At 48.1% G+C, this 15,664-nt stretch overlaps 1 protein-coding gene across 2 annotated transcripts; it reads left to right on the top strand.

The window, feature by feature from the left end:
• The first annotated feature begins 3,223 nt into the window (after positions 1 to 3,223).
• LOC125514410 (chloride channel protein CLC-f-like) lies at positions 3,224 to 9,380 on the top strand. 2 transcript variants are annotated; one of them, XM_048679725.1, is made up of 9 exons: positions 3,224 to 3,937; positions 4,681 to 5,083; positions 5,421 to 5,615; positions 6,137 to 6,591; positions 6,673 to 6,777; positions 6,931 to 7,164; positions 7,302 to 7,517; positions 8,075 to 8,307; positions 8,698 to 9,380. In XM_048679725.1, exons 1-9 carry the CDS (start codon positions 3,515 to 3,517, stop codon positions 8,777 to 8,779), a joined length of 2,346 nt encoding a protein of 781 aa, XP_048535682.1. In that variant the 5' UTR covers positions 3,224 to 3,514; the 3' UTR covers positions 8,780 to 9,380. The 2 variants fall into 2 exon arrangements, with proteins under 2 accessions (XP_048535682.1, XP_048535683.1); XM_048679726.1 differs by lacking the exons at positions 3,224 to 3,937; positions 4,681 to 5,083 and having other exon boundaries at positions 5,478 to 5,615; positions 6,091 to 6,591.
• Positions 9,381 to 15,664: the final 6,284 nt, after the last annotated feature.

Here is a 15,664-nt window from a genome sequence, read left to right as displayed (position 1 = left end):
CCCAACCTCTCTCTCTCTCAATTCCGACCTATAAGCTTGTGTAATGTAATCTATAAGATTATTTCAAAAGTTTATGCCAATCGGTTGAAGAGGATTTTTACCGGAGATAATATCACCAGAGCAGTATGCGTTCGTTCCTGGGAGACTTATTAGTGATAATATTATAGCAGCTTATGAGTGCTTACATTTCTTGAAGAGGAGAAGGAGTAAAAATAATGCTTTTTGTGCTATGAAAGTTGATATGATGAAAGCATATGACCGCGTCAAATGGAGTTATTTGAAGGCTGTTATGCTGAAACTTGGCTTTAGCACTAGCTGGGTGGCAAAAATCATGCAATGTGTCTCCACAGTTACTTTTAATGTCCTCTTAAACGACTCAAAATTGGAAGAGTTATGTCCGTCCAGAGGGATCCGTCAGGGTGATCCCATATAACCTTATCTCTTTTTACTGGCGGCTGAGGGCCTCTCTTGTTTATTACGGGCTAAGAGCTCTAATGAGGATATTCGAGGAGTGGTGGTAGCACAGGGTGCCCCCCGGTTAATCATTTGCTTTTTGCGGATGACTGTTTGTTGATGTTTAAGGCCAATGATACGGGAGCTGGCTCAATCAAAGATATCATCCAGCAATACTATGATGCATCAGGGCAGCGGGTCAACCTCGCAAAATCAAGTATTTTTTAGCAAGGGATGCCCAAATGATCGGAGAGATCTCATCAAGGGGATCCTGGATATCCCTAATGAATCATTATCAAAGAGGTATCTGGGGCTACCTTCATATGTTGGCAAATCAAAAAAATGGCACATTCAAGTATATAAAAGATAGACTTTGGGCAAAGGTGAAGGGATGGATTGAAAAGTCCATGGCGGGGAGTGGGAAGGAGACTTTAATTAAGTTGGCCGCTCAAGCAGTGCCAAATTTTTCAATGTCATGTTTTCTTTTACCTAGGGGTTTGTGCCAGCAAATTGACACGATGTTAAGAAGTTTTTCTAGGGGGGGGGGTAAGAATGGAGAAAGGAAAGTCGCGTGGGTCTCATGGGACAAGCTTACCATGCCAAAGTACCAAGGGGGTTTAGGCTTTTGAGGTATGGAGCTCTTCAACCTTGCAATGCTCTCCAAGCAAGGTTGGAGGCTACTACAGGACCCTAGTGCACTACGCGCTAGAATTTTAAAGGTTGTTTATTATCCACAAGGAGATGTGCTTGCATCTGATTTGGGTTCTCATCCATCTCAGGTGTGCCGTGCGATTCATGCTGGGCTATAAGTTTTAAAACAAGGCCTAATTAGGCGTGTTGGAGATGGTCAGTCCATTAGGATCTGGGAGGATAATTGGATTCCAAGGGACAACATTTTGAGAACTCTGCATCCTAAAACAAACTGACCCTCCAATCATGGTCAGTGAGTTGATAGAAAATGTGACCAAGTGTTGGAACAAACAACTAGTCCAGGAACATTTGCAGCCCATTGATGCTTCGGTTGTGCTGAATATTCCTTTGAGTTCCCAAAATTCAGAAGATAGCTGGGCATGGCATTATGAGTGGACTGGTATCTTCACTGTCTGCTCGGCATATCGTCTACTAGTGGACACAAAGAGGAGGCGGGAAAACTGGCTGGAAGGGCGAGCAGAATCATCCAACACTATGTCAGCTCAAGGTCAGTGGAAGAAGTTATGGAAAGTTTGAGCTCCAGGTCAAATTAAGCTCTTTGCATGGTGTTTGGCTTGCAACTCAGTCCCAACCGAATCTTACGTCACCATAGGAACATGGCAGATGCTGATGTGTGTCCAATCTGTAACATTGCGGTTGATGACTGGAGACATGCATTGATAAATTGCAACATGGCGAAATGTGTCTGGTCACTCTTGGAGGAGGATCTGGTCGAGAACGTCATCGCATGTAACATCCCTGATGCAAAACTTTGGCTATTGGAGATTATGGACTCAACTAAGGAGGAAGAGTTTCTGAAAATTCTGGTGATTTTATGGGCCATTTGGTGGGTTCGGCGGAAAGCCATTCATGAACAAGAATACCAATCTGCGCTTTCTACATACTATTTTATTGAGAAATATTTGAATGATCTCGTTTTGATCCCGGCCAAGGCAGGCATGCTACCTGTTGTTGTTCAAGCTAGAACGGACTTGGGTAGTAGGAGGACTTGGGTACCCCCTGTACAGGGGTGTGCTAAATTGATGGTGGACGCAACAGTTTCAAAAAATCATGAAAAGGGAGCCTATGCAATTGTTTGCAGGGACGAGAAAGGTGTTTACTAAGGCGCATCGGTGGTCGTCGTAGAGGACCAAGTAACACCAGCGATCCTTGAAGCTTTAGCTCTCGCTTCAGATCTTAGTCTGACAAAGGTTCAGGTGGTAACCGACTGTGTGGCCACGGTGCACCATCTGAAGAGACTATATTTGGGTGAAAGCTCCAGAATTGTTGACGATATCAAGGAAAAGATGAAAGATTTTGAAATCTGTCTCTTCGATCATGAGAGAAGAGAGAAGAACTAGGAGTCTCATAGTTTGGCTAGAGCATCTGTTACTTTTAACCTCGGGCACCACTTGTGGCTTATGAGCCCTCCAGAGTTCGTTTGTATTGAATCTTTGATAGAGCTTGAATAAAGCTGAGTAACCCCCCCCCCCCCCCCAAAATAAAAAACAGTTGTCTTCCATCTCAAGCAGCATGGCTCGACCTTGGCTAGATAAGACGTTGGGCCTATTTATATAAAAATATTATAATAGTGTGAAACCCGATGGGTGCCCCGGTTGGGTCGGGTTACCCGATGGGTTCGGGCGTGGGTGTATAATCAGACCCATGGGTAGGGACGTAGGGTTGTCGGTGGGCGCATGACCCAATAAGAAAACCGGACATGGGTTTGGGAGAGGTCGCCCCGAACCAAACCCGACCCGATTGCCAAACACTCCTAAAAAACTATAGTATTAGATACTTCATTTTGAGGGAAAATAGTTTGGGAGATGCTTAAAAGGTCGGTGCTTAACTCTAGCGTAGAGTCGTCAACCCTTTCACCAAACACGACAAGGAAATCAAAGTACATCTAAGCACTTGGATATGCCAATCCACTCACTGACTCACCATTTATCATCACCAACTTGCCACCACTCACTCCAAGTGACGAACTCAGAACATCATTTATTAGCAAATGTAACCTGTCACCACTCGACGCTCGCACTACACAAGTTCAATTATGATAATCATCGGACGTCCGGAGCCTGCGGAGATCCGGCCACCTCGCCGTCACCAAGCAGATTCACACACACCCGCACTGCCCCGCGAGTGCGCGGCGCAACCTGTCGGTCGACTCGCGCGGATCCCACCCACTGCCGCGGCCTCGTGCGTCCTTCTCCTGGCGGTCTCCCCTCCTTCCCGCGTCGCCTCCCATAAGAGGCAGCAGCACCGCCGTCCCCGCTCGTCAACCTCGCCGCTTTGCCGCCCCCGCCCGCATTCCGCCCCGCCCCGGCCCCCGGATCTCCATGCGGCGGCCTCCCTGACGCCAGCCGCCATGTCCTCCGCCTGCGACGACGACCACGCCTCGCTCCTCAGATCCCACCCGGCCGCCGTCGCCGGAGGGGCGGGCGCCACCTCGTCGTCGTCGCTGTCGTGCCCCTCGCCGCGCGCGGCCGCCGGCCACCGCCACGTCGACGTCGAGGCGGCCGACGGGGCCGCCTCCCCGAGGCGCCCCGGGGGCGTGCGCGGCCTCCTGCGCCACCTCGACCGCCGCGTCCATGCCCGCGGATCTGCGCGCCGGCAGCAGCAGCAGCTCGATCGCCTCCCCGAGCAGCCGTCTGCCGCGCCGTCGCAGCCGCAGAGGGAGAGGGCGGGGGAGGAGCTCGGGGACGGGGCGCCCCCCGAGTGGGCGCTGCTGCTCATTGGCTGCCTCCTCGGGCTCGCCACCGGCATCTGCGTCGCCGCGTTCAACCGCGGGGTGAGTGCTTGAGCTGACTGGGGTTCTCCTATGCGCCTCTGAATTTAAGCGACGATTGCCGCATTGTGCTGTAGTATCTGGCTGGCATTGATGTTCTATAGGACGTAAAGCATTTTGGAACGTGCCACTGCTTTGCCTGCACAGATGCTTTGGAAGAAACAAAACCAGTTGAAATCAATGTCATGCTACAAATTTGGTTCCATTTCCTGCATGATAACATTACTGATCTCACCACATTGGGCTTCTTGTTTTTGCATATCCAGTTATTCCTAAATTGCCTATGATTTTCTTAAATCTCAGTCACATTTCTAAGCCGATCATCCAACCATCCTCATCCACAATCCACTCCATGTGACTAATAACCTAGACTAAGAACTGCAGCAAATATTTTACCAAAATTGCGCACTTCTCTTGACTGAAATTTAAGGTTTAGTACTGTTGCAGCTTGAGGAGGCGACTAAGATTTATGAAAATTATTACAGGTGGCTGAGAACCACTAAAACACTAAAACTAAGTGCGCATATTATGTGAGATTAAAGTGGTGGATGCCAAAACACAACAAATTTCATTAAAAACACGCCACATAATGTTAATGCAGATTTTTAATGGACACAAATGTAGAGTTTCTATTGCTGCAATGTTACCTGTAATCCAGACACTATAATTTGAAATAAATGCTGAAGTTCTGTGCTTGCATCCTGCATGACTGATTCTATATACCGCTCCTGTTATTGATTTGCTAGGTTCATGTCATCCATGATTGGGCGTGGGCAGGTACTCCCAACGAAGGTGCAGCTTGGCTCCGTCTACAGAGGTTATCTGATACTTGGCACAGAATACTGCTGATCCCTGTGTCAGGAGGTGTAATCGTAGGAATGATGCACGGGTTACTTGAGATTTTTGAGCAGCTCAAACTTGCGAAACAACCGCAGAACCAAGGAATCAGTTTACTTGCAGCAATCTTTCCAACTGTAAAGGCTGTACAGGCTGCCGTGACTCTGGGGACCGGTTGCTCATTGGGGCCTGAAGGTCCTAGTGTGGATATTGGTAAATCATGTGCACTCGGGTGCTCAGAAATGATGGAGAACAATCGCGAAAGACGGATCGCTCTTGTGGCTGCTGGGGCTGCTGCTGGAATTGCTTCAGGTATAATATTGATAATTAGTTACCCTTCTGTTTATTTAGCAGTGAATAAATTTATTCAGTAACAAATCACAAAATGACAACACCATGTTCGTTGGTTCTGGTATTAGGGGTCAGATTTTATTGACATGTCTACATCACTACTTTCTATCACTGGATGTAGTGCTATTTGGTATTTGAAGAATTAATCTGCATACCTTTCTCAAATAATCTGAAATGTCATAATTAATGGCAACCAACTTGCTGCCTCTGTGCCCCTAACTTCTAACTCGTAAGTTGTGTTGTTACCCTTTTGATATGGCTTTTTCTAATAAAGTCTTTCTTATGTGTGGGGTTTCAGGCTTTAATGCAGCAGTTGCTGGGTGTTTCTTTGCCATTGAGACTGTATTGCGGCCCCTAAAAGCAGAAAATGCACCTCCTTTTACAACTGCTATGATAATATTGGCATCAGTTATATCATCTACTGTATCAAACGTTTTACTTGGAGAAAGACCAGCGTTTACAGTGCCGGCATATGAGCTGAAATCTGCTGCTGGTAAGAGTGGAGATTCTTTTTATCTTCAACTGTAAGAGTGCCGGCATATGTGTCCCTGATTCTTTTTATCTTCAACTGTAAGAGTGGAGATTCATCTATTCATCACAGTTTGGATATATTACCATAACCATCTTTTTCATCATGTTGTGGGACACATCTTGCATAATTTAGTCTGGCATCTATTGCAATTTTTCATCAAACCCAAGTACACAAATTTACGTTTTTGTTTAGACATTGGTTACAGCAAAGTTTGTCCGTAAAGAGAGATCTGAAGGATTGGAGTATCACCAAAGAACTATCCATGGACAGGGGTGCATGGAAGCTTGTTATCCATGTGCTAGAACCATGAGTTGGTCGCGAGATCTTATATGTCTAGACTTTGAGTTCCTCGCAGAAGCCTAGTTTTTCTAATATGTTGACATGGGTTCTTCACTCAGTAATAATTTTCTCCTTTTGTATTGCAATGTCTGAACAGGGGGTGGTTCTGAAGGTTATCATTGCCTCCCATTTTTGTTTTGCAGAGCTACCTCTATACCTCATCTTAGGAATGCTTTGTGGGGCAGTCAGTGTGGTATTTGGACGGTTGGTAGTATGGTTTTCAAGATTTTTTGCGTACATGAAAGAAAGGTTTGATTTTCCCATTGTAGTGTACCCTGCTTTAGGTGGGCTTGGAGCTGGCCTCATAGCCCTCAAATATCCAGGGATTTTATACTGGGGTTTCACAAATGTTGAAGAAATATTGCATACTGGGAAGAGTGCTTCTGCTCCTGGTATCTGGTTGTTAACTCAACTTGCAGCTGCGAAGGTAGTTGCGACCGCCCTTTGCAAGGGCTCTGGTCTTGTGGGTGGGCTATATGCTCCAAGCTTGATGATCGGGGCTGCTGTTGGAGCTACTTTTGGAGGGTCAGCTGCATACTTAATAAATGCAGCTATACCTGGTAGTGCTGCTGTTGCACAGCCACAAGCTTATGCTCTTGTAAGTTGCTCTGCAGTTACGTTTCTGTTTCTCATTGCTTAAAACAATAGTAATTTATGAAACTAATTGTCTGGACTGCAGGTTGGGATGGCTGCGACATTGGCTTCAGTCTGCTCAGTCCCGTTGACTTCCGTATTGCTTCTCTTTGAGCTGACAAAGGATTACAGGATTTTGCTACCTCTGATGGTAAGTATGATTGCTAGTGCTTGCCTCCCAACTCTTTGTTTGAATCTAGTCTTCTTTCTGCATTTTATGCGGAGTTGTTCATGTTATGTTTCCTATTTTGCCACTGCAGTTTCTAACCTAATGCAGATTCGTTTGTTTGGTTCTCTCTAACAGGGAGCGGTTGGACTGGCAATATGGGTTCCTTCTGTGGTAAACCAACCAAATGATGGTGAATCTTCAGGGTTTAGAGCACCCACGCGTGGTTATTCTTTAGTTTCACTACAAGATAAAAATAGTAGTGTCTGGACGCGAAGTGATTCCGTAGATGATCTTGAGCTTACTATCTCACAAAGTGGTCTTCGTAACTATGGTACCTACCAAGAGGAAGTGCTTCTAGATGATTTGAAGGTTTGGCAGCCTCTTTAATTCTGGCTTAGCCTATATAATATCATGTTGAAGTTATATTAGCTCTTAATTCTAGAAAACCACATTGCAATTGTGCTGTTGTTACTGATCTTTGTTTGTCACTTGAACTTTTTTACCAGGTCTCCCAGGCCATGTCAAAGAGATATGTTAAAGTTCCACCATCTGCCACAGTGACAGAAACTCTCGCTTTATTGAGTGATAAGCAGCAAATGTGCGCCCTTGTTGTGGATCATGAAGATTTTCTTGAGGGGCTTATTACATTAGGGGATATTAGCCGTATGGGCTTTGAACTGGACGGGGAAAGTTACTTAAGTGGAGACCAGCTCAACTCTGATGTACGTGTACACAGTGAAGAACCTATCTTTGAATAACATGCATATATTCCCCGCAAATTAATAAATAAATAACATGCATATATTCCCTGAAAAAAAAGAAATACATGCATATATGTTAACAAGTACTTCCTCCGTCCTGGTTTATTGGTCCTGTTAGTATTTTGTGCCAAACTTTGACCATAAAATTAACTAAGAAAGTAATAATGCATGTCACCAAAAATTATATCGTTGGACTCGTATTTGAACATAGTTTTCAGTGATATTATTTTTGGTTATATGCATTAACATTTTGTTAGTTAAATCTGAGATCAAAATTTAGCACAAAATGCGAAGGGGACCAATAAACCAGGACGGAGGTAGTACTAGTGTAGGCCATTTTGATATTGAATAGGTCATTTTCAAAACTATTTCTATTTAGGGCACTAACTGAAAAGAGACAAAATTTACATCTAACTTAACAGTCTTAATGTGCATGCACTTGAATTCCATAAGGTCAACATAGAGAAAGCGTTTTCATTTGCTGGGAAACATGTAATTATTCAAATGAGATTTTGCAGGAAGCCTGTTCAACCATCTCGTCGTGTCTCACTCGAGGGTTCCAGTACCAGGGGAGCGAGTGCGGACTGCTAACATGCTTTCCAGATACCGATTTGACCACTGCCAAAAACCTTATGGAGGCCAGAGGGATAAAGCAGCTGCCTGTCGTTAAGCGTGGCGTCGGGCATAAAACCGAAAGAAGGCGCAAGCTTGTTGCCCTTCTCTATTATGATTCTATCGGCCACTGCTTACGGTTAGTCATAAGCTTCCACTGTTTCCTGTTTTGCCCGAGATTATATATTTTGTCTCAACAATTGTACTTTTCCTGGTCATTTACTTTGTCTAAGCACGCCATCTGTTCCAAAATATTTGAAGTTATAGGTTTGTCCTAAGTCAAACATCTTTAGGTTTGACCAAATTGATGGAAAAATATAGCGACATCTACAATATCAACTATATATAGTAGTATGAGAGTATATTTTATAATGAAACCAAAATGATCTTGTAGATGTTGGCATATTTTCCCATAGACTTGGTTAAACTTAAAGATATTTGACTTAGGACAAACCTAGAACTTGGAACGGAGGGAGTAATTGAATTGGTCTGAGTGTATGCTAACATGGTGGTTCATTTGCTTCTCTAGGGAGGAGATTGAGAACTGGAAAGCTATATACCAAAGAAAAGAAGATTTCCACATTTTAGCTACTGGTCACACATTACAGTGACCTGTGATATACACGAACCTGTATAGCTTGGAGGTTATCCTCCATTAATTGGACTCGATCTGCCTTCTGAGGGGGTCTACGCATGCAAAGCCTGACCAAATTTGCAATGGCGGTTTGTCAACAACCTTGCATTCCCTGGATGATGTACTATTGGGAACCATATATGACTGAACCAGTCATCTTTTGTTGTTTGCGACGCTACTTCACACGGGAAAGGCGGATGGAGTATGCATGTTTGAGATCTTAAGGTCCGAGATGTCACCAAAGAATTAGCCATGGATAGGGCTGCGTGGAAGTTAGCTATCCACGTGCGAGAACCATGAGCTGGTTTTCAGATCTTATGGGTTTCTACTCTAGCCTACCCCAGTTTGTTTGGGGCTAAAGTGCACTTGTCCGTGTACATTTTGTGTCGTCGGTTTGATGGTCCCGTTGGAGTTGCCCTTATGTCATGGCAGCATGGGATGGGTTGGTCACACATATGAGAGAATTGTGTAAAGCGTGCAACAGAAATTTTGGGAAGGCGATCCATGTTGTAATTTGTAACACCACATGGTTCCTACCATCCATTATTAGCACCTTCATTGTCTCCTCTTGATGGAAACATAGCCCGCACGGCATGGTGTTTGGTCTGATAACTTTTATCTGATTTCCATGTCTGGAATTGAAGGCTGTCGCATTGAGCTTTATGTACTACTCCTGCATCGACGTCGTTGCCCGATGGCAGCCTGCGACCGACCCGTCGCGCGGCGGCTCGCACGGGCGCTCGGGGCCGAAGCTGATGCCCTCCGTAGTCGGACGTGAAAAAAGAAGGCAATCTGGCTGGCTGGTCCGGACCGGGCGAACATTTCGTCAAGCACGAGTGGGTTCGGCCGGGCGCACAGCACATTGGCCGTGGAATTCCTGGCGGCACCGGTACAGTTCCATTCCATGCGGGTCAATCATGCATGCATCCTCACGGACGGGCCACAGACCGAAACGACGAGGGAAGAAGCTGCGTGGAAGCGTCACCTTGTCGTTCCCGACCACACACGCAACGCAACGCAACGCGCGGACGTCGCTTCCGGGACGCGCACGCGCCACGGCACGGCGCCACGGCCAAGCAGCTCTGCCAAGCGAGACAAAGGGCCAGCTCAGGCGAAAGCTCAGTGCGCAGCAAGCCGACGGGGCCGGGCGAAGAAGCCGAAGGCGGGGGAACATCAGGTAGTTATGCCGGCTTGTACTTACCCGGAACCGGGAGGAGTTCGGCTGCCTCCGTTGGCGGGCAGTGCATGGAGGCGTCGTCGAGCGCGGAACGGGCGTGGCCTTCAGCTAGTGGCGGAGACGAGACAGCAAAGGCGAGAGCGACCGTGCGGACGCGCTCTCCCGGCTGTGGGTGTGCGTTGGTCCGACTGGCTGGAAGAGAGGAAGAGGAGAAAATAGTGGTCAAGGCTCGGGATGGCCTGTTTACACCACGTCTCCCAGGGCTATCCATCTTTTTCCAAGACTTTTTTGATCAGTTTTTCCAAGATTTACTAGGGCTCAGACGCTCAGTGTTGACCGATTAGTTGCAAAACTAGAATGCTACTTTGTTCAGGAGCATCCTACTGATCGACTCCACCTGACGCGTTCAGTCTCTAATATGTTTTTTCTACTAGCTAGGTGCACGTGGGATTTGCTTTCAGTTAGCAAGGATCCCGGGCATAGAAAGAGAAAAAATGACGCAAGATTTTCTGTTTGCCCTTCTCCAAAATCCCATGGAATAAGCCATTCCATAAGATTTACTATGCTTACATGCAATGGCTTTTATGGAGTTAGCAAAAATTCCGCATACGTATGGATATGCAGAAAACGACGTAAGATATTGCGTTTGTTGTTTGTCCAGCACAAATTGAGTAGTTGCATATTTTAGAATCATGTGCAAACTTTAGTGTTAGAATGTGCAACGGTGATCTCGGTGACCATTCTAAAACTTAGTTCTGCCGTCATTTGTCCGTGAGGGCCATGGGCGACCGTGCACGTAGCGTTCTCGACATGGCGGCTTGAGATGAGTCTAGCCTTTGTCCAGTGAGGCGTTGTATGTGACGACAATGCGGAGTTTGCCTGCTCGACTTTATTCAACACTCACTCGTTGGATCTCCCACAACGTAGGTGATGTTCCCCGTGGGTACGTCATGGGGAAACTCCATCAGGTAAAGAGTTTGAGTTTGCTGGTGCCTTGTGCGTGGTTTTTCACCTTGGAGGTTGAGGTTGAGGAAGTCCTGGATTAGGAGGTGTTCGGGTAGTCGGACTATACCTTTAGCCGGACTCCTGAACTATGAAGATACAAGACTGAAGACTTCGTCCCGTGTCCGGATGGGACTTTTCTTGGCGTGGAAGGCAAGCTTGGCGATGCGGATATTCAAGATCTCCTACCATTGTAACCGACTTTATGTAACTCTAACCCTATCCGGTGTCTATATAAACCGGAGGGTTGTAGTCCGTAGGCAATCAACTCCATACACAACAATCATACTATAGGCTAGCTTCTAGGATTTAGCCTTCTTAATCTCGTGGTAGGTCTACTCTTGTACTAACCATATCTTCAATATTAATCAAGCAGGACGTAGGGTTTTACCTCCATCAAAAGGACCCGAACCTGGGTAAAACATCGTGTTCCCTGCCTCCTGTTACCATCCGGCCTAGACGCACAGTTCGGGACCCACTACCCGAGATCCGCCGGTTTTGACACCGACATTAGTGCTTTCATTGAGAGTTCCTTTGTGTCGTCGCCTTTAGACCCGATGGCTCCTTTGATCATCAACAACGATACGGTCCAGGGTGAGACTTTTCTCCTGGACAGATCTTCGTCTTCGGCGGCTTCGCTCTGCGGGCCAATTCGCTCGGCCACCTGCAGCAGATCGAAAGCTACGCCCCTGGCCATCAAGTCAGGTTTGGAAGCTTAAACTACGCGGCTGAAACCCGCGGAGACTTGATCTTCAACGGGTTCGAGCCACGGCCAAGCGCGCCGCACTATCTCGAGGGGCGTGATCTAGCTCTGCCCCCGGACAGTGTCCTGGAGGCCGCACACGCATAGGTTCCGACCCCTAACTCGGAGCCTATTGCGTCAATCGAGGATGAGCGGTTGGACGTCACCTCGGGGGCTGCGATCCCAAAAGCGATCGAGCCGAACGCTAGCCCCGCACTCTACACGACCCGCGACTCCGAGGATCCGGACTCTTCCCCGGACTCCGAACCCCCCGTGCCCCTGCCAATCGAATTCGATTGGGCGCCGATAATGGAGTTCACCGCCGCAGACATCTTTCAGCATTCGCCTTTTGGCGACATCCTGAATTCTCTTAAGTCTCTCTCTTTATCAGGAGAGCCCTGGCCGGACTATGGTCAACGAGGATGGGATACGGACGATAAGGAAATTCAAAGCCCACCCACCACCCACTTTGTAGCCACTGTCGACGATCTAACCGACATGCTTGACTTCAGCTCCGAAGACATCAACGGCATGGACGATGATGCAGGAGACGAACAGGAACCAACACTTGTAGGGCGCTGAAAGGCCACCTCGTCATATGACATATATATGGTGGATACTCCAAAAGATGGAGATGGCGATGGAACAGTGGGGGACGACGCCCCCAAGTAACAGCCAAAGCGCCGGCGTCAGCGGCGCCGCTCTAAATCCCGCCAAAGCAAAAACGGTGATTCCGGCACGGGAGATAATACTACCCCGGATAGCGCCGAAGAACACCCACCTCAGCAAGATTCGGCACAGGAAGATGGAGAAGCCAGCCCTCATGAGAGAGCGGCAGACCGAGAGGTCGAGGATGATAACTATACGCCTCCCTCCGAAGACGAGGCAAGCCTCGAGGACGACGAATTCGTCATACCATCAGACCCTGCCGAACAAGAGTGTTTTAAACGCAGGTTTTTAGCCACGGCAAGCAGCCTCAAGAAAAAGCAGCAACAACTTAGAGCTGCCCAAGATTTGCTAGCTGACAGATGGACTGAAGTCCTTACGGCCGAAGAGTATGAACTCGAACGCCCCTCCAAGAGTTACCCGAAGCGCAGGCCGCTACCCCGATCAGAGGAGGAAGCACCTACATCACCAGCGCATGACATGGCAGACCAGCCACCTCGCGGCCGCGACAGAGAGGCCTCTCGGCCCTCCACCCAAGCCATGCCCCGACGCCGCTCAACTAAGGCACGGGAAAATGCGCCCGACCTGCGAGACATACTGGAGGATAAGGCAAGACAAACAAGATCGATCTATGGATCGCGCAGGCGCCCTACGGCATGTGACAATGATCTTCACTCCGGATACAACAAATCCGGCCGGGCCGAACACAACAGACATAGCTCTTCCGAGCTGCGTCGTGATATAGCCCAGTACAGAGGCGCCGCACACCCGCTATGCTTCACGAATGAAGTAATGGATTATAAAATCCCAGAGGGTTTCAAACTCATAAACATCGAATCATACGATGGCACAACAGATCCGGCGGTATGGATCAAGGATTATCTCCTTCACATCCACATGGCACGCGGCGATGATCTACACGCCATCAAATACCTCCCGCTCAAACTTAAAGGACCGGCCCGGCATTGGCTTAACAACTTGCCAGCAGACTCAATCAGTTCTTGGGAGGACCTGAAAGCCGCATTCCTCGACAACTTCCAGGGCACTTACGTGCGACCGCCGGATACCGACGACTTAAGCCACATAATTCAGCAGCCAGAGGAATCGGCCAGACAATTCTGGACACGGTTCCTAACAAAGAAAAACCAGATAGTCGACTGTCCGGACGCAGAGGCCCTAGCAGCCTTCAAGCATAACATCCGCGACGAGTGGCTTACCCGGCACCTGGGACAGGAAAAGCCGAAATCCATGGCAGCCCTCACGACACTCATGACCCGCTTTTGCGCGGGAGAAGACAGCTGGCTAGCTCGCAGTAATAACTTATCAAAGAACCCTGGTAATTCGGATACCAAGGACAAAAGTGGCAGGACACGTCGGAATAAGCAAAAACGCCGCGTTAACAGCGACAGTAATGAAGACACGGCAGTCAATGCCGGATTCAAAGGCTATAATCCGGTCAGCAGAAAAAGCCATTCAAAAAGAATACTCAGGGCCCGTCCAGTTTGGACCGAATACTCGATCGCTTGTGCCAGATACATGGCACCCCCGAAAGGCCAGCCAATCACACTAACAGGGATTGTTGGGTGTTCAAGCAGGCAGGCAAGTTAAGGGCCGAAAACAGAGATAAGGGGCTGCACAGCGACGACGAGGAGCCCAAGCCGCCGAACAATAATGGACAGAAGGGCTTTCCCCCACAAGTGCAGACGGTGAACATGATGTACGCAACCCACATTCCCAAGCGGGAGCGGAAGCGTGCGCTATGGGACGTATACGCGATAGAGCCAGTCGCCCCAAAGTTCAACCCATGGTCCTCCTGCCCGATCACCTTTGATCGAAGAGACCATCCCACTAGCATCCGTCATGGCGGCTTCGCCGCATTGGTTCTTGACCCAATCATCGACGGATTTCATCTCACAAGAGTCCTCATGGACGGCGGCAGTAGCCTGAACCTGCTTTATCAGGATACAGTGCGCAAAATGGGCATAGATCCCTCAAGGATTAAGCCCACAAGAACGACCTTTAAAGGCGTTATACCAGGTGTAGAAGCCAACTATACAGGCTCAGTAACACTTGACGTGGTCTTCGGATCCCCGGACAATTTCCGAAGCGAAGAGTTAATCTTCGATATAGTCCCGTTTCGCAGTGGCTATCACGCCCTGCTCGGACGAACCGCATTCGCAAAGTTCAATGCGGTGCCGCACTACGCATATCTCAAGCTCAAGATGCCAGGCCCTCGAGGAGTAATTACGGTCAACGGAAACACCGAACGCTCCCTCCGTACGGAGGAGCATACGGCGGCTCTCACAGCGGAGGTACAAAGTAGCCTTCTCAGGCAATTCTCCAGTCCGGCCATTAAAAAGCCAGACACTGCCAAGCGCGCCCGGAGTAACCCACAGCAGGACCGCCTGGCACACTCTGAGCAAGCGTAGCAATGCGGCCCCAACCCCAGCTTTCGCGACATAGCGAAACCAGTACCTCGCGTACATAACTACGCCCTTGAAATACCATGGGCACAGGGGAAGGGGCATAGTAACGGCACGCCCAAAATACGGCTTAAAACGTACTAGGGGCTGCCGGATTCTTTTTTTAATTTTTTCTTACTTTCAGGACTCCACACTTCGGACGACCTGTTCGGCAATTCGACTGCCGCACAAATGATGCAAGATCCAGGGAGGCAGACAAGCCATGCCGCATTATGGAACTCCCAGGTGGTCTCTGTTATGAGCGGTATACCTGTTTTAAATACAATTCCGTGGCCTGCCCCTGGTCAGGACATACTGAATAGTCCAATATCTTTTGCTTATCGCACTACTTGTATCATTCGGCTTTGATAAATAGCCTCTCTATAAACAATGCTTAGCTTTTTGTCTATTTTTTGCATTACTCTCCTTTTATATATGTTCATTAATGACATGTTGCACCCGTACACTGTGGTACGGCAAGTACGCCAGGGGCTTCAGTACCCTTTAATATGGTGTGAGAAGTCCGTACACTTTCACAAGTGCGGCACCCCGAACTTATAGCACTATATGCATCAGCTCCGAATCATGATTTGGGTCAATAGTTGGGTTTGCCCGGCTCCTATGTTTTGGTGCCTTACGTTCCGCTATATCGGCTAAGGTAGCACTAGGAGAACCACTGCGATTGTGCCCCGGTTGAGCTGGGTTAAGCACCTCAGTGGAGAAAGCTAAAACTGACTGTCATGATGAGGCGAGAGACCGGTCGCTGTTCGAGAGGTTTTTCGAGTCCCTAAAGACTTATGCTGCTTCGAGCGA

Source organism: Triticum urartu, chromosome 6 (assembly GCF_003073215.2).
Source record: "Triticum urartu cultivar G1812 chromosome 6, Tu2.1, whole genome shotgun sequence".
Lineage (NCBI taxonomy): Eukaryota > Viridiplantae > Streptophyta > Magnoliopsida > Poales > Poaceae > Triticum > Triticum urartu.
The sequence above is the reverse complement of the archived record's forward strand: the minus strand, read 5'-3'. Positions and strand labels throughout refer to the sequence as shown.